This window comes from Esox lucius, chromosome 10, assembly GCF_011004845.1.
Source record: "Esox lucius isolate fEsoLuc1 chromosome 10, fEsoLuc1.pri, whole genome shotgun sequence".
Classification (NCBI taxonomy): Eukaryota; Metazoa; Chordata; class Actinopteri; order Esociformes; family Esocidae; genus Esox; species Esox lucius.
The window spans coordinates 17,014,893-17,041,230 of record NC_047578.1 but is presented as its reverse complement, the minus strand read 5'-3'; the positions used below and the strand labels follow the sequence as shown (position 1 = coordinate 17,041,230).

General features: G+C 40.5%; 3 protein-coding genes across 6 annotated transcripts; 1 reads left to right on the top strand and 2 right to left on the bottom strand.

Moving 5' to 3' along the window:
- Positions 1-567: 567 nt before the first annotated feature.
- On the bottom strand, positions 568-11,114 carry krit1 (KRIT1 ankyrin repeat containing). 2 transcript variants are annotated; one of them, XM_010873632.3, is made up of 17 exons: positions 10,910-11,114; positions 10,188-10,362; positions 9,583-9,739; positions 8,651-8,743; positions 6,730-6,859; positions 5,447-5,690; positions 5,163-5,278; positions 4,754-4,897; positions 4,276-4,432; positions 3,959-4,066; positions 3,671-3,827; positions 3,411-3,562; positions 2,368-2,534; positions 1,844-1,931; positions 1,444-1,650; positions 1,054-1,170; positions 568-918 (listed from the first exon to the last, which is right to left on the bottom strand). In XM_010873632.3, the coding sequence occupies exons 2-17, from the start codon at positions 10,287-10,289 to the stop codon at positions 829-831; spliced, it is 2,229 nt and encodes a 742-aa protein (XP_010871934.1). In that variant the 5' UTR covers positions 10,290-10,362; positions 10,910-11,114; the 3' UTR covers positions 568-828. The 2 variants fall into 2 exon arrangements, with proteins under 2 accessions (XP_010871934.1, XP_010871935.1); XM_010873633.3 differs by having other exon boundaries at positions 10,914-11,114.
- Positions 11,115-11,611: 497 nt separating this feature from the next.
- Positions 11,612-13,623, bottom strand: rpz2 (rapunzel 2). The gene is made up of 2 exons (XM_010873631.4): positions 13,519-13,623; positions 11,612-12,844 (listed from the first exon to the last, which is right to left on the bottom strand). The coding sequence occupies exon 2, from the start codon at positions 12,822-12,824 to the stop codon at positions 12,090-12,092; it is 735 nt and encodes a 244-aa protein (XP_010871933.1). The 5' UTR covers positions 12,825-12,844; positions 13,519-13,623; the 3' UTR covers positions 11,612-12,089.
- Positions 13,624-17,198: 3,575 nt separating this feature from the next.
- Positions 17,199-25,408, top strand: si:dkey-266f7.9 (phosphatidylinositol-specific phospholipase C). Of its 3 annotated transcripts, none has more exons than XM_010873630.1 (4): positions 17,199-17,269; positions 21,749-21,835; positions 22,300-22,861; positions 24,458-25,408. In XM_010873630.1, exons 2-4 carry the CDS (start codon positions 21,771-21,773, stop codon positions 24,722-24,724), a joined length of 894 nt encoding a protein of 297 aa, XP_010871932.1. In that variant the 5' UTR covers positions 17,199-17,269; positions 21,749-21,770; the 3' UTR covers positions 24,725-25,408. The 3 variants fall into 3 exon arrangements, with proteins under 3 accessions (XP_010871932.1, XP_010871931.1, XP_010871929.1); XM_010873629.2 differs by lacking the exon at positions 17,199-17,269 and adding an exon at positions 18,973-19,037; XM_010873627.1 differs by lacking the exon at positions 17,199-17,269 and adding an exon at positions 19,050-19,129.
- The last annotated feature ends 930 nt before the right edge of the window (positions 25,409-26,338 follow it).

The following is a 26,338-nucleotide window of genomic DNA, read 5'->3' as shown; positions in this document are numbered from 1 at the left end:
GCCCACCTACTGGTGTCTACTCAACAGCGTGTCCGAAGTTGTAGTAGAATGGTGTAACCTATTTTCTTTTCTTTTAGAACTTTGATGTGTGTTCAATGATATCAAAGTAGTCACCAAAGGAGGGCTACGTTGAAGAATCTAAAATCGAAATATATTTTTATTTATTTAACCCTTTTTTGCTTACTGCAGGATTCCATGTTTTATTTCATTGTTTTGATGTCTTCACTATTATTCCACAGTGTGGAAAGTTGTAAAAATAAATACCCTTGAATGAGTAGGTGTGTCCAAACTGTGATAGGCACTTTTGTGGAGTTTTTTGTTAAACATAATTTTCAACATAAAGTGCATAAAAGTGTATTGATGCTAGGAGTACAGTAAGAAAATTTATGTAAAATGTACGGCCCCTTTAAAGACTAAGCAGCAGAAAGTTGAAACTGCCCATTTCAGTAAATTGATCTTAACGGGACAATTGTACCTACACTTTTTACTTATTTTCTTTTAAAATCAGATCTTTGGATTGACATGGACCATGCAATTGTTTGAAAAGCACAAGGAATTACACAAACATATATTATTCATTTTATTAAAATGAAGCATTAAATACATTATTTACAACCATGAACAAAAGAGTCCATGAAATTATTTGTAAAATACAACAAACCTTAATTTCCAATCAACAAAATGTAAAGACTTAAAAATAGATGTTCTTTTGTGATACAAAATCTATTTGGTGAAAACAGACTTTTCCCAAAAAAGCATGGGACTACAAAAGCAAACAAAACAACTGACAAAAAAGTACACAAGAATAATATGTTCTTTGAAAGTGAGTCACCCATATGCATATTTGTCTGTTAAACTTTTTTCATTTGAAGTAATGTTTCCACTCAACTTCATTAACAGTTTAACAATGAGGCCAGCCTATAGTGGACAGAAGGGAAAGGAGCAAATTAACACAACCCTTTAATTTAATATTGAATCGTTTTTCTAGGACACACATTGAAAATCCACAAATATACATCCATTGAAATGACTTAGCAAAGGATCTATAATTACCTGTTTGGTGTGCACAATGAAGTTCATCTTGTTGTCCAGACTGTGAATCTGAAAGTACTGATCAGCATGTCCAAGCTGCCACATGAAAGAGCCATACTCCAGACTGATAAGAAGGACCTGCAAATACACATTAGAAAAGATGCAAGTATCAGTAAAAAGAGGACGTCCACATAGACACATATAAAATATACCAAGCTTTAAAAATAAAAAAAATATAAAACAGGATACCTTAGAGGTTAATATCTATGCTTAGATATCTATACATCCATGGTTGCTTTGTGAGCAGTTAATAAGAATGAGAATTGTGCAAGCATGTTTCATGGGTCTTAGTATACTGCTGAATGCTCTATATTGTATGTCTAAATAAGTATGCTGTGTGGTTAATAAGACCTTGGTCTCCATGTTCATGAGGTGCAGGCCCTTAGTGTTGACACCCACGAAGACGCGGATGACTTTGTGGTTGCTGGAGCTAGCCTTGGTGAAGACCTGGCCCGTAAAGAAGGCGGCGCCATAGGTAGGGATGTCCCAGCAGTTCTGGAGAAAGAGCCTCTGGAGGTGGTGCATCTCTTTGCTGACACCCTCACTCGTGCTGAGGCTCTGTGGGGCGGATACGGTGTAGAAAAGGATAACGGTTTCAACCCAAACATGTAGATGTATTAGGAATGTCAAAATAACCGTGATAAAATGCTTCCGAGACTCAAGTACGAATGTAATTCCCACTGCTTTTCATTTGACATCCCTAAAAGGTTGTTATTACACACAAAATACGAATAAGGACAGTAAACCTGACCTTATACTCATGAAGAATCCTGTTTGTCCAATGATGTCCTTTGCTTTTCACCTTGGATATTGGGACAATAGATTTCAGGTTTTCCTCACTGTTTCAAAAAGAACATGTAGACACATGGTTAATGTATTTCAACAGTATACCATATTAACACAGCGTGTAATGTCTTCAAACCTCATTAGATTTACCCAGTTTAATTGTTTTGTTAATTTCCAACCCAGGAGTCCATTGGATCGGCGCATAATTTATGATGACAAACTCCCTCGCTGACACCCACAGGTAGGTTTTGAAAATGCCTGACCTAATTGACCGGGTGGCTAGGGCTAAAAAGATCATGGACATCCCTGCTGACAATGCCACCCCACCTGTTAATGCATGGCCAAAATGCATTGCAGCATGGAGCTCCCAGCCACACATCAGATCAAACTTGTAGACTGTTATGCCACCTGAGTGATCCTTTCTTCCATGTTAAAGAAACCGAATTGTGCCACATTGATTCAAGTCTTGGACTGAGGTAAGATAATTACTTCAAGAAGCCTTGCTTGTGCTTCTTGCTCTCATAGTTTCCGTAGATGATCTGCAGAAGCAGGCTGGCCAGAGTGATGAGCTTGCTGTCCAGGGAGGGGTAGAAGCCCTTGAGAAGGCAGTGTCTAGCCTCATCAAACAGGATCAGGATGGACAGTGGATCCTCAATCTGTGGGGGGGTAGATTCAAGATGATTAATCAATGGTGATATTCATTAATAAATAACAGTATCTGGGAATTAAACAGGAGATTAACTACCTTGTTAGATCTAGCTAAAAATGTTTAGGGCATTTTCTGAGGAAAATTTGAAATATAGAATTATCAAGATGATATTTCTCCTGCACTATTTCTGTTTTCCTCAACAAGTGATTTAGATTTTAAAAATGATATTTGTTTTTATGTAACATGGCATCTTGTTCTCTTAAATGATACATTACTATAAATAATGGGCTGCATTGTGAAGTTAATGTGAATACCTTTAACTAAATATTTCTAACAAAGTATATACACAAACATTTTCTAATACAAACCAAATCATTTAAATATAAATTTGATATTATATCAAATATTCAAATATATCTATTAGGATAAATTGTAAATAATACACAGAGTTAGCAAATAGAACTTCTAAATACATTCTAATATAAAAATACTTATTTCAGATAAGTCGTGTGTAGAATCGTGCCTGTAACGTTTACAAGACATTTAACAATGACAAGACTTGTCTCCTCCTTTTTCCCCTTACCCGAACGAAACCAGAACAGTATTACCCAGTGCACATGGAAAATTAGCAGTATTAAGGAGTGGATATTATTGCAAGTGTCTAAACAGAGTTTGAGGATTATACAAATCAATGCAAATGGATGGACCGCCGGCCACGTTTTAGAGGGGAATCTCATGCTCTTTGAACAAAATTACAAAAACATACGAAACATTACAATATTCCCTGCAGATATAAAATCCCAAATACTGTCTGTACAGACTGCAAGACAAAAATCCCTAAAGAGGCCAAAAAAAGCTGGGGGAAAATTGAATGGTTAGGAACCTTTTTCTCGACGTTGAGGGGCAGGCGCACATCCCTGCGGAGGAAAAGCTGCGGGGTCTCCCGGTGTGGATCCAGGACAGTGAGGTCGGTGACTATCTCTGTCCAGATGCGCATGTGTTGCAAGGGTTTGTGATAGGGTTTCAACTGCAGGTCTGATAGACGAGATGCACAGACACACACAATGTGTTATAGTCCCAGGTGTGCTGGACACCATGGCAGCTGCCGGGCGGCCATTTTGGATCTGTGACGGCGTGACTTACTGAGGTTCTCGGAGCAGATCCAGATGGTGAAGTACTGCTGGGTGTCCTGCGACAGCCGCATGCCCTCCATGATCTGCTGCACCGACGTGTTGTTGCCGTGCTTCAGCTCCACCGAGCGGTATGAGCCATCCATGCGGTAGATGCGCACTTTCTCATACTGCGAAACGGACAAGCGTTTGGAGAGAGTTTGTGTCCGTTTCTAAATCTAATAAAAGACTCACAATACTTTGAGAAGTCTGTTGGAATGGCGCACATGCAAAAGCACACACACGGGCACTTCCCACTCACTGGTTTTTTACTGGCTTGCTGTAGGACTTTCACTGTCTCCTCCCATTCATTCTGCTTGTTCTCTTCACATAGTTCAAGGGGCGATCTCTTTTGCTGATCCTCTATGTGCTGATAGAAATATACGAAAAACAACAGTAGAGTACATTTGCTTGATTACTATAGCTTTTTGCAATATATTGGCTTTCCTTTTCACCCAAGGCAGAGGAGACTGGTTCCACCAAAAAAGCCTGAATCAAATATTTAACTAAACCTTTTTTGGCTATCGATCCGAGTGTGCCATTGGTCTAAATATATGTCAGCGCTTCTCTCAGCCTTACCCGGTCTATCTCAGGATGCTGGAGTAGGAGCTTTACTATCTCTGAGTGGCCACCTCCTGCAGCAAAGTGCAGCGGGGAGCTCAGCTGGCCATTCAGCAGGTTGGGGTTACAGTTGCCCTTCTCCAGCAGTAGCTTGGTGGCCTCCACTTTACCATACCTACAGACAAAACACAAACATGGTTTACTCTTCAATTTGACAGTAGTTTGATCAAAACAATATGGCAAACCTTACAGGAACAACATATTTGGGTAAATACTTAACAACACGTCAGAGTGGACACTTATTGTGGTGTAAAACTGAGGTCAGGGCTGTGGCTAGGAATCCTGGGCCCACTGACTTATAGATAATATTGACATTAATAGAGTCAGTGGGCCCTGCCACGCCATGGGCCCCGGGAATCATGCCCACCATTCCTTGCGTCAGCTACGGCCCTGGCTGAGGTAGAACAGAAAGGTGCGCGGTTTGTGTGAGACGTACCAGCAGGCGTAATGGATGGGGGCCCACTGGTCGCTGTCCAGCTGTTTGACCGAGAAGCCACTTTCCAGGAGCTTGGTGAGCAGCCCTGTGTCGCCCTCACAGGCGCTGCGATGTAGAGGGAAGTCATCCACCCACTGGTGCTCCCTGGGGAGGAGACAGATAACAGACTTCCTTCAGTCGGATTGATCTCACAATGTCATGAGGCCTCAGAAATTTCCAGAACTTCTTCGAATGCCAGACGAAATTGCGTAAAGAAAACCCTGAATTGGCTTCTTTCCAATAGTTTTGCGCCGCTATTTTGAGCTCACCTAGCACAACGGAACCATCTGAATATTTGTGAAAATGCAGTATATTTCACAGTTTCGGACTGTGAAAGGTTGGCGAGAAAAATGTAGAGATGCTCACTCACTTGTCCTCAGTCACACTGTTAGAACCGTGCTGCCACTTTTCCCTCTTAGGGATCTGGATTTTGGAGTAATCAGGGGCACCAAGGCCAAAGTAAGGGTTGATGATGACTTTGTCCACCTGCATAATGCAAACATTTCAGAGAATACATAAACACTAAACAAACAAAGTTTCTGTTCACAAAGGTTCATGATGGTGATGAGAAACATCTCAGTTGGAAAAATAATTGTTCAACTTGTCTTGTGTGTTCTCCCTCCTTGGGCGCGGTATCGGGTGAAGGGCTCTCACCCGGTTGGTATACTGCAGGTCTGACCCGTACAGTGGGTTATGAATGCACATGTCGGCCTTCTCCAGAGACATCATCTTGCTCTTGATCTCCAGGGCCGTGTAGCCCATGTGTAGACCACCGTCGCTGGCCTTGCCCTCGCTGGTGTAGGCCGGGTTACTCACGTTGGTCTTGACTCGGTCCACTGGAGCGGGCCGGAACAAACCTTGAATGGCGTGAGGCACAGTGTGCTGCACAGCCAGCCACCTAGGTAGGGGTCAACCATTTTTACGTGACGGCCGACATATTCAATACACTGTAAGATATTCCAGATATGTTACGTTATTCCTTATCCCACGCATTCACGCTCAAGAAAGTCTGGGAGCAGCATAATGACAGCTTTAATAGCCTTCCTCAAGGACACAACAGCAGAGGATAGTTGTAATGATCTGAAACCCGCAACCACCTAGAAACCAGTCTAGTTTCCCACTTTTCACCCCCCAAGAAGTTTATAGTTAATAAAAGAATATTATGATTAATTGGCTACATACTATTTAGTTGACAATGAAGTGATAAAATATTTTTTATGATCCCATAATGCATTGTATGATCGACCAGGGAATGGGCCTATACCTGGACTATAACATCAGATTCTGTTGGCTCGCTTGCTAAAGATTTGAACAGTGGAAAATTAAGTAACAAAACATAAAAATTGAAGGTAGGTATGGCAGCCACTCAGAGGAAAGAAAAGCAATACATTATAAAAATGAAATACAATGATATGTGCCCTTGAGAAACTCCTTTAGTAAAGTTGTTGAGCAGCAGAAGCAAGAGAAAATGGGTAGATCTGACATTACCATGACAGGGGCAGCATCGCGGATTACAGCAAAAGGGGATTACAATTATGATCCAGGTCCAAAAGCAGCTAGCAGCAAAGTATTGTAATTGCAGGTACGTTTTGTTGTTGCTTAATAACAAGCTTCTATTCATCATGACACGAGAAACGTACGTACATTTTTGCGGGAGTAGTATTAAATATATATTTTAGTTGGGAAATCAGGTAGCAAGACTTTTGCGAAGGTTCGCACCCATGGGAGAGAAAGCTAAGCTTCGCCACAGGTCCCCTCTCTGTCTTCGTGGCTCTCTATCGCCCCGAGGTGGCAGGTTTAAGAAAGCCATGCAGACTGTTCAGTAAGTGAATTTAGGATAAATACTGATTTTGAGCTCTCTTCTACAAATTATTCAAAGATACACTAGATCAATATCTCCTATAGGAATGAATAGGAAATCATAGACAAATACTTACTTATCTAAAGTGAGAAGCATCTTTGAGGTGATGGGGGAGAAGTGTGTGCTTGTCTCGCTACACACACGCATGATATCGTGCAGACAGTAAAAACTAGGGCAGCCTGGGTGGTAGATAGGCTTGCTGTTATCTGTTAAAAAAGATCAATAAGCAGCAAAAACAGGAAATACATTGTTACCTAAGGCAAACTGAATCATAGCAAACCAATATTTTTCATCTGGGTAAGAAGTGGGCTCTATACTATCTTATCCCTATATAATTTTTTTTAAATCTGGTTATAAATAAATACATACATAGTATAGATATACAATATACAGACAGGTGACTAAAGAAAAACCTGAATAAACTAGAGTAACAAATGCAGATACTTCCATACAGTTGTATTGCATGATACAATTAAGCAATTAACATCCCATTGATTTTGTATCAAGATGCCGTGAGAAATAGATAAAAATAAAATAGATCTAAATGGTGGAGACATTGCTCTCCACCGCCATAATCAAAACACCAAACGAGGAAAAATCTTTTGAAAGAATGGTGTTCCGTCCCTCCAGTAGAGTTCCAGAGACTTGTACTGTAGAATCTATATCAAGGCGCATTTAAGCTGTTCTAGCTTATAGTGGCCCAACACCTTAGTCAGACATTTTATGTTGGTTTTCCAGTCATTTGTCATCCATCTGTATGTATGTGTGTGTGTATATATATATATATATATATATATATATATATATATATATATATATATATATATATATATATGCACTAGGTTATATAGCAGGGTAGATACTGAGCCGTGGGGAGCAGAAAAGAACAGTCAAAAGACCTGCGTAATAAGGTAATGGACCTTTATGAAGATGGAAAAGGATATAAAAAGATATCCAAAGCCTTCCAAATGCCAGTCAGTACTGTTCAATCACTTATTAAGGAGTGGAAAATTCGGGGATCTCTCGATACCAAGCCAAGGTCATGGAGACCAAGAAAGATTTTAGCCTAACTGCCAGAAGAACTGTTGGGGATACAAAGAAAAAACAATAGGTAACCTCAGGAGAAATACAGGATGCTCTGGAAAAAGACGGTGTGGTTGTTTCAAGGAGCACAATACGACAATACAAAAATGAGCTGCATGATGGAGTTGCTAGAAAGAAGCCTTTACTCTGCCAGTCCCACAAAAAAGCCCAGTTAAAATATGCCCGACAACACCTTGACACAACTCACAGCCTCTGGCACATTGTAATTTGGAGTGATGAGACCAACATAGAGCTTTATGGTCACAACTATAAGCGCTATATTTGGAGAGGGGGCAACAAGGCCTAACAGAATACCATCCCCAATCTGAAGCATGTATGGTGGCTCACTGATGTTTTGGGGGTGTGTGAGCTCTAAAGGCATGGGGAATCTTGAGAAAATTGATGGCATTATGAATGCAGCATGTTATCAGAAAATACTGGCAGACAATTTGCATTATTCTTCACAAAAGCTGCAAATGGGATGCTCTTGGACTTCACGTCAATGACCCTAAGCACAAGGCCAAGTTGACCCTCCAGTGGTTACAGCAGAAAAAGGTGAAGGTTCTGGAGTGGCCATCACAGTCTCCTGACCTTAATATAATCAAGCCACTCTGAGAAGATCTCAAACGTGCGGTTCATGCAAGACGACCAAAGACTTTGCATGACCTGGAGGCATTTTGCCAAGACTAATGGGCAGCTATACCACCTGCAAGGATTCAGGGCCTCGTAGACAACTATTACAAAAGACTGCAGACTGTCATTGATGCTAAAGGGGCAATACACAGTATTAAGAACGACTTCTGAACAGGGGTCAGTTCATTTTTTCTTTGTTGCCATGTTTTGTTTTATATATATATATAATGCATTAACATTTATAACATTAGGACTCCTGAATATTAAGTATAAAACCCTACCTTTGACATTGATTGGCACAATAAAGAGGGAGACTTCTTTCCCCTCATTGTCCCCATCAATAGGAAATGTCTTCATGTGCACCACACGCTTTCCTTTAATGAGCAACAGCAAAAGAGGGGTAAGTGCTTTGACAAAATGTGGCATTTGAAATGTTTCCACACAGAAAAACATCTAGACAAGTGTCTGACTACAAATCTGAAATCCCACCAGCATGACAGAAATAGTTAGTAAAACACAAAGCATTGCCCCATAACCTATTGTAACACAATCATAACCATGTTATAAAATGTATAGCAGCTGATATGAGCTCTTATAATATTATCATAGCCCTTTCATGACACAAATGTAGACATATTGTAGAAAATATGTTTATTTCTCATTAAATGTACCATATTCTTGCCAATGTAACTGAACACAGATCTTTGAACATCTTAACCAAATCTCCTGTGTCTCTTGATCAGATTATATTTTTATATCATGACTTCTGCGTCTGTTTATTAGTCATGGCAATTCATACTGGAGTTGTTTTACGGCTTGGATATAAGAAGAGTCATGAATGTGACATATCTATCCTCATATTACATTAATGATATGGCCATTGATTGGCCTTGAAATAACTAATTACGCTTTATGACACTCTGAAGAAGCATTATAAACATCATAATCATATAAGTGATATGCCTATTGTATATTCTATAATCAGTCAGAAAAAGGATGTCTTATCCTGTTCCTGATTATGTTTATTATGTCTTGTCCAGTTGTTTATTATGTTATCCAGCCATATAACATTGCAATGTACTGTGTGTCATGATTTTATGACAGGTTATGTTAATTTTTGTCAATTGTCATTACAAGTTATGATGGAGTGGAAAGGTGTTATGACAATGTTTTAAATGTGACCATATAATCTGTAGAAAAAAAGCAAGATTACCAATAAAACCCTGGTTGTTTGATATGGGTTTTGTTGTTTCATCAACATAATCTAAAATGGATTTGGCTTTATCCCCATCTGCTTGGATTTTAGTCGCCAGTAAAACCTTCTTCCGTTTCTTCTCTTTTCCTTCCAATGGAACCTCGATCAACAGAATCTGAAGGAGTAATAACATCACTAATGAAGGTAAACTCAAATACCTTCATGAAATCAAACAATGAATCATATAATTGTGATGTCATGAACAATATTTGGGTTACAGTAAAATAATATTGCCGCATATTTGGATGGGGCCTATTGGAATTTGGCTACTCTGAAATGTCCGCCTACAGAGCTTCTGACAAACTGAGCGTGCTTCTGTTTTTTAATAAGGGGTGTTAACAAAAGTGGCAATTCTGAAGACGACTTGAACAGTGACACAAATTCCTGAACATTTCTCTTCTCACACCAATGTAACAAATTCAATGTGAGGTCCTGACTTAAACCTAGCACCAAACAACTGCCCACAGATTAGGTGAAACCCCTTGCAAGTGAACCAAGAGGCTGTTAGATGTTGTAAGGTCATTAGTTGCTGAAATATCTTATTAAACATACTTTAGCTTTACCTCATAAGATTTAGCCCGATATTCCTTTGAGCTCAGACTGACTTGGTTCTTTGGACGAATGACTGCAACAAAAACATCTTCCAAGTTGTCTTGATTGCCCATGGCGTTGGTCTTCAATTCCTTTCAAGCATCCTACATAAGGACCAATTTATCAGGACGATGATGAGCACCATGCCTGCAATATTACAAATAATTAAATATGTTATCAAAATCAATTAGCAAGCCACAAAATCCTAATTATTCTACCAATCATCTATTCTATCTTACCCAAGTCAAATGTATGGCTATAACATTTTCTACAGGTCTCATTACTGAAATATCTATATATCTTATATTAACTTAACACCACATTGTCAACAATCGCCTAGGCTTGTACAGTGATTTTAACGAATGAAAAGGAAATAGTCTAATGACAGAAACACTTCGAGGGTAATGTGTAAAAGAAAAGATTTTCTAAATGTATATTAGATTGCGTTCAAGTGAAAATGTTATTATCAAGTCACGCCCCGGAAACCAAGCACACAGTTGCCTTCCTCTCACTGTTGATATCGCATAGGTTAGAGTATAAAATAGGCCCACAAACATGAGAGATATTATGCCACAATATTTGTCAGTAAAGAATAAAACTTTAGAGCAGGAAACTTGTAGTGCGCGCTACCAAGCAGAAAGATGAAGGTATCAGGTATCGCAATGTTAACATAAAAAAACGCTTTCAAACATACCCACAATTATGATCTCTTACAAACTTTGGAAAATACAGATAGTCGGTGTCTTCATTTTTCCGGATGTAACAAATCATAGACACGCACTATCAAATACGCTAGGCAAACTTTTAAGCAGATATTTGTGTGAGTTTCCTGATAATCATAACATCAGTTGCCGACAACTGCAGGAGGAATGGACAAGAGTCACATTACGCCCAGACGGTCTCCCTTCCACAACAGGGTACTCTGCTGGTTGGGTGGACTCAGTGCATTTATTTTTTTGTGGAAAATGTAGACAGATGTTATGTAAATAAGTGACATACAATCATCACTACATTAAAATTATTTTGTATAAATTTGCCTCAGGACGAAAAAAATATAGATAGGAACTTTTAAGCACCACTTGTTTTCCAGACTAATTTCCATTCCATTTAGAGCACGCCAGGTGTGAATTAAGACTATTGCTATGTTCGTTTGTATTTTAAATAGCAAATTCAATGTTTTTTTTTTTCAAGTTAAGTATGGTGACATTATTTACCACATAGCAAAATACCCAGTGGAAAAAGCTAACGTAAGACCAACAGAATATGTTTTATCTTTCTTCAGGTCAGGATTATTAAAAAGGGAAGTGCTCTTTTAGTGTGTGTGTGTGTGTGTGTGTCTGTGTGTCTGAGAAAGGAAATTATGTTTCAGTTAAATGATTCTAGTACAATACAATACTTTAATGAGGTCATAATTCAGACTTTATTAAAGGCAGCATGGAAACATTGACAGACAATCAGAGGATCTTGACAAACTAGGAACAACTGCCTCAACAACATTGAGTTCTCTTGACTCAAATAAATGGCCTTCAGCTTATATGAATAAAAACAGAAAATCAATGTGATTGCTTTGAATTTTGTGTTTTATTAATAATATACATTTGATTTGTTTGCTTAACTTGGTCTGCTTGATTAACTGGTTTCTGAAAAAACAGAAACCCCCTTTCCACACTTTTAATCACCAAATTCCTCCTCTCATCCACTAAACCTCTCTTGAATCTCTGGTCTTGTCAAGAAGGAACCACTGGACTTCACCACTATGCACTTTAGGATATAATCCAATATAATAATAAACAATATTTGCATTTTAGCAGGGCTGGAACACTGAAGTCACACTGCACAGCCAGTGGTGAATTCCAGTGGACAGAGAGTAGGGATTATTTACTGACATGACCCCCACCTCTCCCCTTCTTCAAACTTGGATCGTGGACGGTGTCGTCTTTGCACTGACTCAAAACCTCTTGCATCTTGGCCTGGATGTCCTGCACGCGTTTGGCCCATTTTTCCCGCACCTCATCCTCGTCGTCCTCCGTCACCGCTGTGTAGGCCATGAGGGCGATCAGGCCGATTTGGAACAGGTGGCCAAGGTGGGAACACCGGTGCTCCATGACCCTGCGGTCTCCGTCACAGTGCTCCAGGTACACCTTCAGCAGGGGCCTTCCGAACAGCGACCCAGTGCCCATGACTCCCCTGTAGAACACGTCCAGGCTCATGTCACCCTTGTCCCTCTCGTAAACCCGTTCAAATTCGGCCATGTGCCTCTGCGCATCTTCTGGGGCCTTTTTCACCAATGCCACCATGGTGTTGAAAGCGCCGTACTGGTGCTTAATGTACTCCTCATACTTGCCGAAGGTCTCATTGACCTCATCCACGCGGATCTGTCGCAGGCACTGGCGGTTCTTCTTCGATATGCTCTCCAACTTATTGTGGACTGCCTGGAAGTCCTTGTCCAGGGCGTGTGCCTCCTCGCCCACAAGTCCCACTCGTGCCACCCCCACCAGGGAGGAGACGATGCCAAACAGGGGGTCGATGGAAGAGGCAAAGGAGGAGACCTTCTCCACACAGCCCAGAACCTTGACTGCTGTCTTTCTGATCTGCCCAGCATCTGCCATTACGGTTTGCTTCTCTGACTCTGAAAGGGAGAGATGTATAAAAAGTAGTCATGACTTGAACCGTTTACAGTTTATCTTGTTTTTCTTGTTTTTCTTGACCATGTTTCTGCAGAATTTCAATCTATTACTTTTGACACACCAGGCAAAGGAGTCATCTTATTTTCATAGATGTATAGGTACTTATGTCACTGTGCCACTTTTACAAGTGCAGAATTTAACTGAGACAACACAAGAACAATGATTTTGTGTCACATGAGTAAGTTAACTGGTTTGAAAGGATTGTCTGCTTTTCTGTCATTTCTACATTTCTAATCCTTATTCATAGTTTAGTTGTTACTCATCACGCCCAGCCTGCAACGCAGTAAAAAAAAAGACCAGTGGGTGGGTCTTCTGGGTAAATTAAATATTATTAGATTGTATTATACCAGAACATTCTTTCAAAATATAAAATGTTTTTAAGGCATATTACAAGAAACATTAAATCTGAGTTCCATTCATTGTTGGGTAAACCACATTCGGTTTAGTCTTACCACATACTACATTTCCTGAATGTATTACCACAGACATGCATCTTATTTCCTTGATATCCCTTTCACTTAAATATACCTAAACAGAGTCCCTTTTCAGATACATCCCTAATAGCCTTCATCAGAATGTAAATATTAATCCGTTAAGCAACATTTCTTCTGTTTACCTGAGGCCAATCTCTTGGTTTCCTTATCCTCACACAAGCTGTCAGTATTTCCAAGCCACCATTTTCATGAATTCCCCAGCCTTAAAAGCCCAGCCTACATTCTGCCAAATAAGGAGAGAGGAGTGAGGAAGTGACGAGACTAGGCAGCACCTATTGGCTGGAGGGGGAAATGCAGCTGGTTGCTTTGTTGCTGTAACCCAAGCAGAGGGCACTGTATCCATAACAGGCATATCAAATGCATCACGCCTTCAATGTGTAGGTGCAAGGAAAACATCCTGTAGATTCATGCTGTGCAACAGCTGTTAAATACGACCCTCCCTTACACAGGAAGCGTCTCAGGTTCTAGACACTTCCACTCTTCCCAAAGCGGCTGAAAACATACCTGTTTCATGAGTATCTTAATTATTGTGTATCCCCCCCACCCCCACCACCCGAAAAATAAATGTTGGTTTTCCAAGCAAGCAAGCACGTTAAGTTATATAGCACAATTCATACATTGAAGCAATTCCATGTGCTTTACAAAGAAAAATACACTCACCTAAAGGATTATTAGGAACACCTGTTCAATTTCTCATTAATGCAATCATCTAATCAACCAATCACATGGCAGTTGCTTCAATGCATTTAGGGGTGTGGTCCTGGTCAAGACAATCTCCTGAACTCCAAACTGAATGTCAGAATGGGAAAGAAAGGTGATTTAAGCAATTTTGAGCGTGGCATGGTTGTTGGTGCCAGACGGGCCTGTCTGAGTATTTCACAATCTGCTCAGTTACTGGGATTTTCACGCACAACCATTTCTAGGGTTTACAAAGAATGGTGTGAAAAGGGAAAAACATCCAGTATGCGGCAGTCCTGTGGGCGAAAATGCCTTGTTGATGCTAGAGGTCAGAGGAGAATGGGCCGACTGATTCAAGCTGATAGAAGAGCAACTTTGACTGAAATAACCACTTGTTACAACCGAGGTATGCAGAAAAGCATTTGTGAAGCCACAACACGCACAACCTTAAGGCGCATGGGCTACAACAGCAGAAGACCCCACCGCATACCACTCATCTCCACTACAAATAGGAAAAAGAGGCTACAATTTGCATGAGCTCACCAAAATTGGACAGTTGAAGACTGGAAGAATGTTGCCTGGTCTGATGAGTCTCGATTTCTGTTGAGACATTCAGATGGTAGAGTCAGAATTTGGCGTAAACAGAATGAGAACATGGATCCATCATGCCTTGTTACCACTGCGCAGGCTGGTGGTGGTGGTGTAATGGTGTGGGGGAGGTTTTCTTGGCACACTTTAGGCCCCTTAGAGCCAATTGGGCATCGTTTAAATGCCACGGCCTACCTGAGCATTGTTTCTGACCATGTCCATCCCTTTATGACCACCATGTACCCATCCTCTGATGGCTACTTCCAGCAGGATAATGCACCATGTCACAAAGCTCGAATCATTTCAAATTGGTTTCTTGAACATGACAATGAGTTCACTGTACTGAAATGGCCCCCACAGTCACCAGATCTCAACCCAATAGAGCATCTTTGGGATGTGGTGGAACGGGAGCTTCGTGCCCTGGATGTGCATCCCACAAATCCCCATCAACTGCAAGATGCTATCCTATCAATATGGGCCAACATTTCTAAAAAATGCTTTAAGCACCTTGTTGAATCAATGCCACATAGAATTAAGGCAGTTCTGAAGGCGAAAGGGGGTCAAACACAGTATTAGTATGGTGTTCCTAATAATCCTTTAGGTGAGTGTATATGAAAGTACAATAACATAAAAACAAATACTAAAATGAAAACATCAAAACAAATGAATACATTATAATAATAAAAAATACAATAAGAAAACATATAAAGATTAAAAATGGGATAAAAACATAGGAAGCTATAAGGCTAAACAGTGTGGTTAAGTTTAAGTGCTCAGTCATAGGCATGTGAAAAGTGCTTTTAACCTGGATTTAAAAATTGAAATGTTTAGGGCATGTCTAAGATCTTCTGATAGTTTATTCCAGTTGGGTACAGCATAACTGCTAAACGCAGCTTCTCCATATTTAGTTTGGACTCTGGGCTCTACTAGCTGACCTGTGTTCATGGATCTAAGAGTCCTGCTCGGTTTATATTCTTCAAACATATAAGACATGTATTCGGGTCCTAAACCAGTCAGAGATTTATAAACTAAAAGTACCACTTTTAAATCAATTCTGTAACTGACTGGAAGCCAGTGCAAAGATTTAAGAACCGGAGTGATGTGCTCCAAGACACCTTATGAGGAATGCACTTATTGTAAGGAAAGGCAAAGAACCAAGTCAATGTAATACTAACAATGAATGATAAATGGACAATGACCCTCGCAAACTCAACTGATTTAGGATTTTGTTTACCAAGTGATTTTTCCAGACTAACTGGCAACAAGAACACAGTAACAATCGAAATGGGAGAGCAACCTGTAAAAATCCATCCTAAACCAGTTAGACAAAGCAGATGTATTAATAAGCAGAAATTTGACAGTGCTGTCGTTGATGGCCCATTAGTAAATTAGAATATTTGGGAGAGCCAATCCTTCTTCCATCTTGGATTTATAGAGCTCGCCCTATCCAATCTGACAACTTGGAAATATCTAAAATAGGCATATGAGGAACGGAACATCCTGATCTACAACTGTGGATTGTGCATTTGCACAGTCGAAAAGGCTTGCTTATCTATTTTGTTTTCGTGATGTTGTTTTGATGATGAAAATGATCTCTCCCTGTATGTTGGCATAATCTTTTTGTCATGTGACAAACAGCATGATCACATTCCAGCTGTGTTCAGTGGTCTCAAATGGCCATTGTGAAAGTAAGTATACAATTCTTGTCAAAAGATGATGCTGCCTTTAAAACAACTGAAAAAATATATAAGTAAAATCATGACCTAGGTGATTTATTTTCTAAATGAGTTTCCAGTTGTTTCTAGTTGCCAAGTGTTATTATTGAAAATGCTCAACAGATTGTTTTAATTTGAGATCTGACATTAATTGAATTCTGACAAACATTGCATGCATGCTTTCCAAAAACATTGTGTGCTTTCCACACAGCTACCCTTTCATTATGAGATATTTCATTTTATATATTTTATATAGGCCTATGCAATAAACGTCAAGTAGCTTCATAACTTTAATAGTCTCTTAGCATTCATGCTGCTGTTTAGTTGTAGATTTACAATTTACTCATACGGTGCTAAGGTTGCTTAGTACTGTAGTTTTAGCTAATGCATTCTCTCTACATGTATTATGTGTGAACCCTTGAGCATGTTTCCTTAGGTTGCATTCAGTTCGAGGACTTGGGTAAGGTTGGCTTGTACACATATGCTAATCCTGTTTTTCTATTTAATAAAGCTTTTAACTGATCTCTGTATTACTTAAACATGTCGCGTGAATACAGCCAAAGTTGTCTTGTCTACAAATGGGACAGTATTCAAAATGATGAATGTGAACTGAAATGAACTGAAAGGGTTGCTAAGGGGAAAACAGGCAGTTGATAACACAAGCAATCCAGATGTCATTCTTTAGCACAGGTCCAGTATCTGTTGGGCATTACTTTTCCCATCACAGGGTGCACTTTGCCCTGTAAACGTTCTACTAGAAGCGATCAATAAAGTTTCCATCTCCTGAAACCAAGGTTTAACCGTGTATTTTCCATTGATCATGCTAACAACGGGCCTTCCTCACTGACGCTCTGTTTCAGAACTTTGGTTATATATGCACAATCATAATCAGGTATTTGTATTTTTTCAGGTATTTGTATTCAAGTGTGTTGATTTTTTTCCAGGGAAAACCCACCATGTGTGTTGACTATAGTATAAGAGTTAGCATTAATTGATAACATTATAGATACCTTAATTATATATAATTGACTCAATTATTTGGTTATGACACTACATACCAGTGTGGCAGTTTTACTAAACTAAACATCTTGAAGAATCAATGTGCATTATCAATTAGCATGATAATTCAACAGGTAAAGAGTTATGCTTAGGCGTGAGTTTAATTTAAATGAGGTTTATAGGCATTGCTGCTTGTAGAGACAGATTTCCCAAGGAGGGATCTCTGAAGCTTGCATTTAAAAGAAACCCATGCAGATTGTATCAGTTTTCTCCTACAGACCACCATTCACTTTTCACATATTATGTGAGATACACCAATTTCTATTTTCATTTTAGGTTTTCAAAACAATCGGTCATTGGCGTTGTACTAGACTTTAAGCATCTCACTTCAGTGGTTATTGATTGAGTGTCATTAACCCTTATACATTTTATGTCAGTAGCAAACCAAACTATGAAATATTCAAATGATTAAAGATAATGTCAGGTATTGTTATGGCAATACCTGACAAAGATGTATTTCCTATGGAATGTAAAAGTATGACTCCTTTTTTTCAAAACCATTAAACATGTGCCCTCTGGTAACTAAGCCAGAGGGTACTGCCCTCCCACCTTTTGGCACCAAAACTGATTGGTCATTTTTAGGTCAACTATGACGGTGCGCCACATATTAGCTCGGAAACACCAACAAATATTTTTGGCACAAATGCACATGGCAAAATTCCACTTTTACTTGAGGTCCTAGCTCTTTGTTTTTACATTTAGTTTTGTGATTTAGTTGTAAAACCAAAACATATTTCGTTATATATTTGAGACAATATCAATTTCCTTATTTCTATTATGTTTATAAGTTACATTAAAATTGTTTTTTTGTTCATTCAGTATTATTATTTTTTTATATATATATTTTTTTTAACCTATTATAATAATAATATATCTGTATGTCCAACCATGTAAATATATGTTTGTTTTTTTGGGGTGTTTTTAATGCCTCAAGGCACTATATTTTAGGATTACAGAAAATGTAGGCAGCCATATTAAAAAAAGGTCTACATCACCATTTTCTAACCTCATATTATTTCCATTATAATTACAATATTATATCAATAAAAACACAAGCTTAGTTCATAAAGGCTTATAACAATATATCTGTCTGCTGCATTTAGATTTTCTGATTTTCTTTCAACCAAAACAACTTTTTCACAATTAATAAATGTTCTACCTGTTTTTGCTGCTGAGGCACATTTCATAATACACCAGCCCAGCATGCATACCAAAACGTGCTGAGACAATGAATGAAAATCATAAGAATTTGCTAAACATACAGTCAAAAAGATAACATATAATTCCGTACCTCAGTGTATTCAATTTCAAACCACTGTTTACACACTGCAGCTGCCCCGGGAGGTTATCAATTAAGTGTGAGTGTGTGCATGCCTATGCATGTGTTAATGTTTGAGTGGGTAGGACTCAAATATAGTTAAACATGTGTGGGGGGGAGTGCACGCGCACGTGTGCATGAGCACGCCAAAAGGTCAGTCTGAAAGAACAGTGGTGTGATTGGTCAAACCACCCCCCCCCCACGCACACACACACTCACTGACGTTGAACCCCCTGGATTTCCATGGGATCTGCTACATAAACATGCCCTCTTTTTACTCCAGGTTAGCACACTTGTTCTCTTAATTTTCTTTCCATCCATCTCCTTCTTCGGCTGCAGAGCTGTCAGGCCAGAGACTCCACATTTTAGGTTAAGGTAACCAGAGCATTGATACTGCGATGACTAGAGTAATGTTTGCTTCTCCGTGGGCTTTGAAAGGTTTAGCCTGCCATAGAAATTCCTAGTGGGGTGAGCTGGGTTCACATCCAATTCATTCATTGCCTGTATTTTGCATTTATCTGTTCCCACCATTTAAATGGGCATGCTTGCTTTTACGATCCCTGTTTGTGTGCGGTTTTTGGAGGTTTACAGCGTGACCAAATGTGGATGTATTGTTTAAGGGGTCATCTATGAAATTGCTCTGTGGCAACTCTGACAAAGCCAGGAAAACCGAACATCAGATACCTAATGTGTGTTAGAATATCAAGACTGGTTTTATCTATATTTGTTACAAACCTAAACCGTTTCATCCTGTTGTGGGCCAGTTAGTCTTGTTGTCAGCTGTGCCAACATAAAGCAGTTGCTATTGTAATGTGAAATCCCAAAAACCTCTAACAGTAGCATGTATTTGTTGGCATTCGGTCCTCTTGAAAACTGGCTCATATAACAATTAAATTGCCTATCTATGTTTATCTGTTGTGGTTACACCTTAATGAATAAGCAGTTCTAAACAACTTGCAAGTTCACATGCAATTTAGCATATATATATACACCGATCAGCCATAACATTAAGACCACTGACAGGTGAAGTGAATAATACTGATACACCCATCAGCCATAACATTAAGAACACTGACAGGTGAAGTGAATAACACTGATTATCTCGTTATCATGGCACCTGTCAGTGGGTGGGAAACAGTTGTGCTCATAAGTATGCATACCATGGCAGAAATTGTGAACATTCTTCATTGATTTAGAAAATATGACCGAGGATTACCTTTTATTTAAGGATAGTGGTCATATGAAGCCATTTATTATCAAATATTTGTTTGACTCCTTTGTAAATCATAATGATAACAGAAATCACCCAAATGGCCCTGATCAAAAGTTTACATACCCTTGAATGTTTGGCCTTGTTACAGACACTAGGTGACACACACAGGTGAAAATGGCAATTAAAGGTGAATTTCCCACACCTGTGAGAAACTGCTACTCTGGTTTCATGTGGTTTGAGGAACACAACAGTGAGTTCAAGGTGTTGACTTGACCTCAAAATTCCCCAGATCTCAAGCCAATTGAGCATCTGTGGGATGTACTGGACAAACAAGTCCGATCCGTGGAGGCACCACCTCACAACTTACAGGACTTAAAGGATCTGCTGGTAACGTCTTGGTGCCAGATACCACAACAAACCTTCAGAGGTCTAGTGGAGTCAATGCCTCGAATGGTCAGGGCTGTTTTGGCGGCAAATTGGGATATACACAATATTAGAGATCTACACAATATTAGGTCATAATGTTATGGCTGATCGGTGCATATATTGTATAAATAATGTCACTGTCTCAAGAAAGGACTTAAGACATGAAAAACATCAAACTTCTTCTCATTTGCAAACAACCAATGGGTGTGCAAAGATAAATGACTACCAATATGATAGTTCATTGTTCAGTTATATAGTTATACTGGTTGCTCTTCATTTTTTCACCCAAAGTTAGTCTTAAGCAATATAAAACATAAAGTAAATATGTCAGAATTACTGTCAGATTATATGTCAGAAGTTAAGGTTGTGACTATTCAAGTTTCTCTTTTTTTTTACCAAACTCAAGTTTTCTGACAGAAATGTTTTCATATTTAACATATGCCCAATTTACATTAAAATAAAGGCAATGTACTGAGATCAGGGCTGTCACCAGAAATCCTGGGCCCCCTAAAATGATATATGCCTGGGTCCCCTCACTTACAGATGACAATGACGTTTCCCTTTCAGGCCATGGACCCCGTGAATCATACCCACCTTTCCCTGTGTCAGCTACGATCCTGGCTGAGATTCTGGGTTCAAAGAACTAATGACCACATATGAATGACCAGGCAGATTAACTAAAGTACCTGTATTCTGAACAATTAACTATGTTCAGATTCTAAAATAGTTTTGAAAGTTGCACAGGAAAAAGTATCTTATGATCCTGCAATGGAGTGTGGATGTGTCAAGGTAGTGTGGGTGTGTCAAGGTAGTGTGGATGTGTCAAGGTAGTGTGGATGTGTCAAGGTAGTGTGGGTGTGTCAAGATAGTGTGGATGTGTCAAGGTAGTGTGGGTGTGTCAAGGTAGTGTGGATGTGTCAAGGTAGTGTGGATGTGTCAAGGTAGTGTGGGTGTGTCAAGGTAGTGTGGGTGTGTCAAGGTAGTGTGGATGTGTCAAGGTAGTGTGGGTGTGTCAAGGTAGTGTGGATGTGTCAAGGTAGTGTGGGTGTGTCAAGGTAGTGTGGGTGTGTCAAGGTAGTGTGGATGTGTCAAGGTAGTGTGGATGTGTCAAGGTAGTGTGGATGTGTCAAGGTAGTGTGGGTGTGTCAAGGTAGTGTGGATGTGTCAAGGTAGTGTGGATGTGTCAAACTGGTCTTGCCGATGAATAAACGTAACATTTGAAAGCACATATTACACCATCAAATGTTTAACTAATATGAAAACAAACTTTGCAGACTAAGTCCAATTCCTATATTGCTGCCAATCAAAATTTTACTAAGAATAATTTTCAACCTTTCTTGCCCACCCCAACTCAGTGCCACAACTGTATAATCATACATGTCAAGCATCAAAGGAGTCCCTAGGATGGGGAAGACACTTATGGAGCTAATGGTCCTCCTGGGGTGAGTATATTCAAAGGTTTCAAAGGGAGTCGAAGTTGTGTCAGCATAGTCTTAAATAGCTTAGGTAGGAGTTTTTTGTTTTACTTATTAGAAAAATCCAACAAAGAAAAACACAAAGAGACCGTACAAGAAGTGACAACGAAGTAACAAAAAAAACAGAAGAGAAATATCTCTACCCCCTCCCCGCCAGGATGAGAGGGGGGGTATCCCTACCCTCTAACCGCCACCCACACACTATGCCAACCCAAACATACACCTCCCCTAGCTCCTTCAACGTTCTGTAGTCTTGAACCAAAGGAGATTAGGATGAGACTTCACAAAACCAGAATAGCAATATAAAAGTGCTGTGGGGGGGCTGGGGGGTGAAAGTGAGTTGTGCTTATAATAATTAAACAGCTTTGGGATTACCTTTACTATCTTCTGGATTAGGTATTGACCTTGAACACCAGTGTAATCATCCACAGACTGGGCAGCAGCGCTGTCCAGAGACCGGAATACGACGACACCTCAGCCCCCGAGTTCCTCAACCCCTCCTGGATGGCAAGCATCCCAGACAGCTGCCCGCTGTCTGAAATCACCATGCCTGGCACCCACAACACCATGGCCTTCTATGGCAGTGTCTTGGCCGAGTGCCAGTCCTGGAGCCTGGGGTTACAGCTGCGCGCTGGCGTGCGCTTCCTGGACGTGCGCGTGCGCCACATGTGTGGCAACCTGACCATCCACCACGGTGTGTCCTACCAGTGGGCGCACTTCGGCGACGTGCTGGAGCCCGTGGCCGAGTTTCTCCGCGAGTACCCCAGCGAGACAGTGCTGATGCGGCTCAAGGAGGAGTTCAGCGAGACCTCCAACATCTACGGGCCAGTGGTCAGTTACATCCACCGCTACGCCGACTGGGACCAGCTCTGGCACAGTCGGCTCATACCCACCTTGGGAGAGACCAGAGGGAAGCTTGTGATCCTCCAGGACTTTGCCGGACCAGACCTTGGCATGCGCTATAGGTCTCTGGACATTGCAGATAAGTGGAAAGTAAGGAGATGGTCAGTTTGAAAGTTTAAAATGTGGCTAGACATTTTTGTAACTACAGTATCTCACAAAAGTGAGTATACCCCTCACATTTTAGAAAATATTTGACTATATCTTTTCATGTGACAACACTGAAGAAAGGATTCTTTGCAAAGTAAAGTAGTGAGTGTACATTTGCTGTCCCCTCAAAATAACTTCACACACAGCCATTAATGTGTAAATGGCTGGACACAAAAGTGAGTACACCCCTAAGTGAAAATGTCCAAATTGGGCCCAATTAGCCATTTTCCCTCCCCGGTGTCATGTGACTCGTTCCTGTTACAAGGTCTCAGGTGTGAATGAGGAACAGGTGGGTTAAGTTTGGTGTCATCGCTCTCACACTCCCTCATACTGGTCTCTGGAAGTTCAACATGGCACCTCATGGCAAAGAACTCTCTGCTCTACATAAAGATGGCCCAGGCTATAAGAAGATTGCCAAGACCCTGAAACTGAGCTGCAGCACGGTGGCCAAGACCATACAGCGGTTTAACAGGACAGGTTACACTCAGAACAGGCTTTGCCATGGTCCACCAAAGAAGTTGAGTGCACATGCTCAGCATCATATCCAGAGGTTGTCTTTGGGAAATAGCATTGCTGCAGAGGTTGAAGGGGTGGGGGGGTCAGCCTGTCAGTGCTCAGACCATACGCTACACACTGCATCAAATTGGTCTGCATGGGTGTCGTCACAGAAGGAAGCCTCTTCTAAAGATGATGCACAAGAAAGCCCGCAAACAGTTTCCTGAAGACAAGCAGACTAATGACATGGATTACTGAAACCATGTCCTGTGGTCTGATGATACCAAATAAACGTATTTGGTTCAGATGGTGTCAAGCGTGTGTGGCGGCAACTAGTTGAGGATTACAAAGACAAGTGTGTCTTGCCTACAGTCAAGCATGGTGGTGGGAGCTACAGTTCATTGAGGGAACCATGAATGCCAACATGTACTGTGACATACTGAAGCAGAGCATGATCCCCTCCTTTCGGAGACTGGGCCGCAGGGCAGTATTCCAACATGATAACGACCCCAAACACACCTCCAAGACGACCACTGCCTTGCTAAAGAAGCTGAGGGTAAAGGTGATGGACTGGCCAAGCATGTCTCCAGACCTAAACCCTATTGAGCACCTGGGGGGAATTCTCAAACGGAAGGTGGAGGAGCGTAAGTTCTCCAACATCCACCAGCTCTGTGATGTCGTCATGGAGGAGTGGAAGAGGACTCCAGTGGCAACCTGTGAAGCTCTGGTGCACTCCATGCCCAAGAGGGTTAAGGCATTGCTGGAAAATGATGGTGGCCACACAAAATATTCACTCTTTGGGCCCAATTTGGAAATTTTCCTTTAGGGGTGAACTCACTTTTGTTGCCAGCGGTTTAGACATTAATAGCTGTGTGTTGTGTTATTTTGAGGGGACAGCAAATTTACAAGCTGTAGACTCTCTGCTTTACATTGTAGCAAAGTGTCATTTCTTCAATGTTGTCACAGATATAATAAAATATTTTTTTTTAAATGAGGCGTGTACTCACTTTTGTGAGATACTGTATATGCTTGTTGTCTCCCCAGGTACCCACCCTCCTCCATGTGACTGAGAAATGGAAAAATGTGTATGAACACCTGGAGTTGGCCCGTGTGGGCAATAAGGCTGGTATCTTCCTCACCTACAGTAGCGGAGCTGGCTTCTTTGCCTATCCAAGATCCGTCGCCCAACGTATCAATGCCCGCCTCTATGACTACCTGGAGGCGCAGGCAGGACAGAAGAGACGTTTCGGAATTATCTCTATGGACTTCCCTGCCGCCCCCCTCCTTCAAATGATCATTGGCTTCAACTGAGAGAGAGAGAGCCCTTATTGGTCTGGCCTACTGCCACACAGACAATGTAGATTTGATCAAATGAAATTTGCTGGAAAACGACATGTGGTTTGGACCCTATTACAGCGTTAGACCGAGACCTATGGTGTCTATGGTGCCTGTCTCTCTGGGATTAAGGTATCTAGCTGGACCTACATAACAAATGGACTGACTCCACAACAGTACACCTGAAAATATTTGATTAACTTGGATATTAGAGTAAACACTTACTAGGCTCTGATGCACAAAGGGTAATCAATTATTTATAATTTTTTTCTGACAAGATATTATTGTGTAAGTGATGTAATTAACACACCGTCCCCTTTAAAACCCAACAGTGCTTCAGTTACAACACTGGCACTGGCTTTGAGTCACTGGCTTCAGTTACAACACTAACACTGGCTTTGTGATTAGACATGAATTAACTGAATTTGGCTTTTTTTTATTCATATGTTATCGTAGGGGGAACATAACTTGTGTTTCAAGCTTGTTTGATGACAATCTTTTTCCCAAAATGAATTGAATGGATTAAGGAAAAGCTTGCAGCAGAGAAGTACAATGGGAATGTCATACTGGACAAGTAAAAGCTCTCCCTCCCTGTTTAATCTCTTCTTGATGTGTTTGTTGACTAACAGTATTTATCTGAATATAAAGATGATTTATGACTTCGGCAATCTCTGGTGTCTGTGAAGTTGCTAGACCTCTGCCTGCATGTTTATTCATGTGAACCGTACGCACCACACCGAAAGGGCTTTGTTTTTTATTCATATTATCAGGAGAAGGTTACTGAGATTAAAAATCTCTTTTACAGGAGTGTCCTGGCCAAGATGGGCATCAACAAACAAAAAGTAATTTAAAGAATACAACACCACATAGGGAAATCAAAATACAGCAACCATACATGCGCCAATGAATAACCAAATAAAAACAGCAACGATCAAAAATTAATTGTAAAAGCACTTACAATTAGACTGGCCAATATATTAAATTTACCTTTAATCACAGCCAGTGTTATAACCTTGTGCATTTTAATGGTCAGATTGAAAACCATTCCATTAGGTTATATCGTCTGGACTAGCTGCACCCGTCTGGGCTACTGTAGTAACTGCCTCCTGTCCCCTACTGGTTTCTGTCTGGATCACCTCTCTCTGGTTGTTTTTCTCCAAGCTATGGGATCCCAGGCTGTAGGTCACTACCTCCGACAATTGCCCACTCTCAAATTCAAAATGGTTTAATAATAATAATTTAAACTTCTTTAGTGCTTTTCTAGGTACTCAAAGCACTTCACAGGTTGAGCATACAGGGTAAAATTATTTACAATAGGTACAAATGAATGGTAAAATAAACAACAGGTATGTGGTTAAGAATTAGGGTATCATGAGATGGAGGAAAGGGGAGAGAAGGGAAGTTTGAAAAGGTGGCTTTTGAGGGCCTGTTTGAGGGATGTTTGCCTGATGGATGTGGTTCGGGAGGGCGTTCCAAAGTTGGGGTGCGGCAACTGAAAAGGCCCTGTTGCCCCAGGTCCACAGCTTAGTCCTGGTGATTTTAAGAGTGGTTAAGTCTGCAGACCTGAGGCATTGGGTAGGGGTGTGGTGG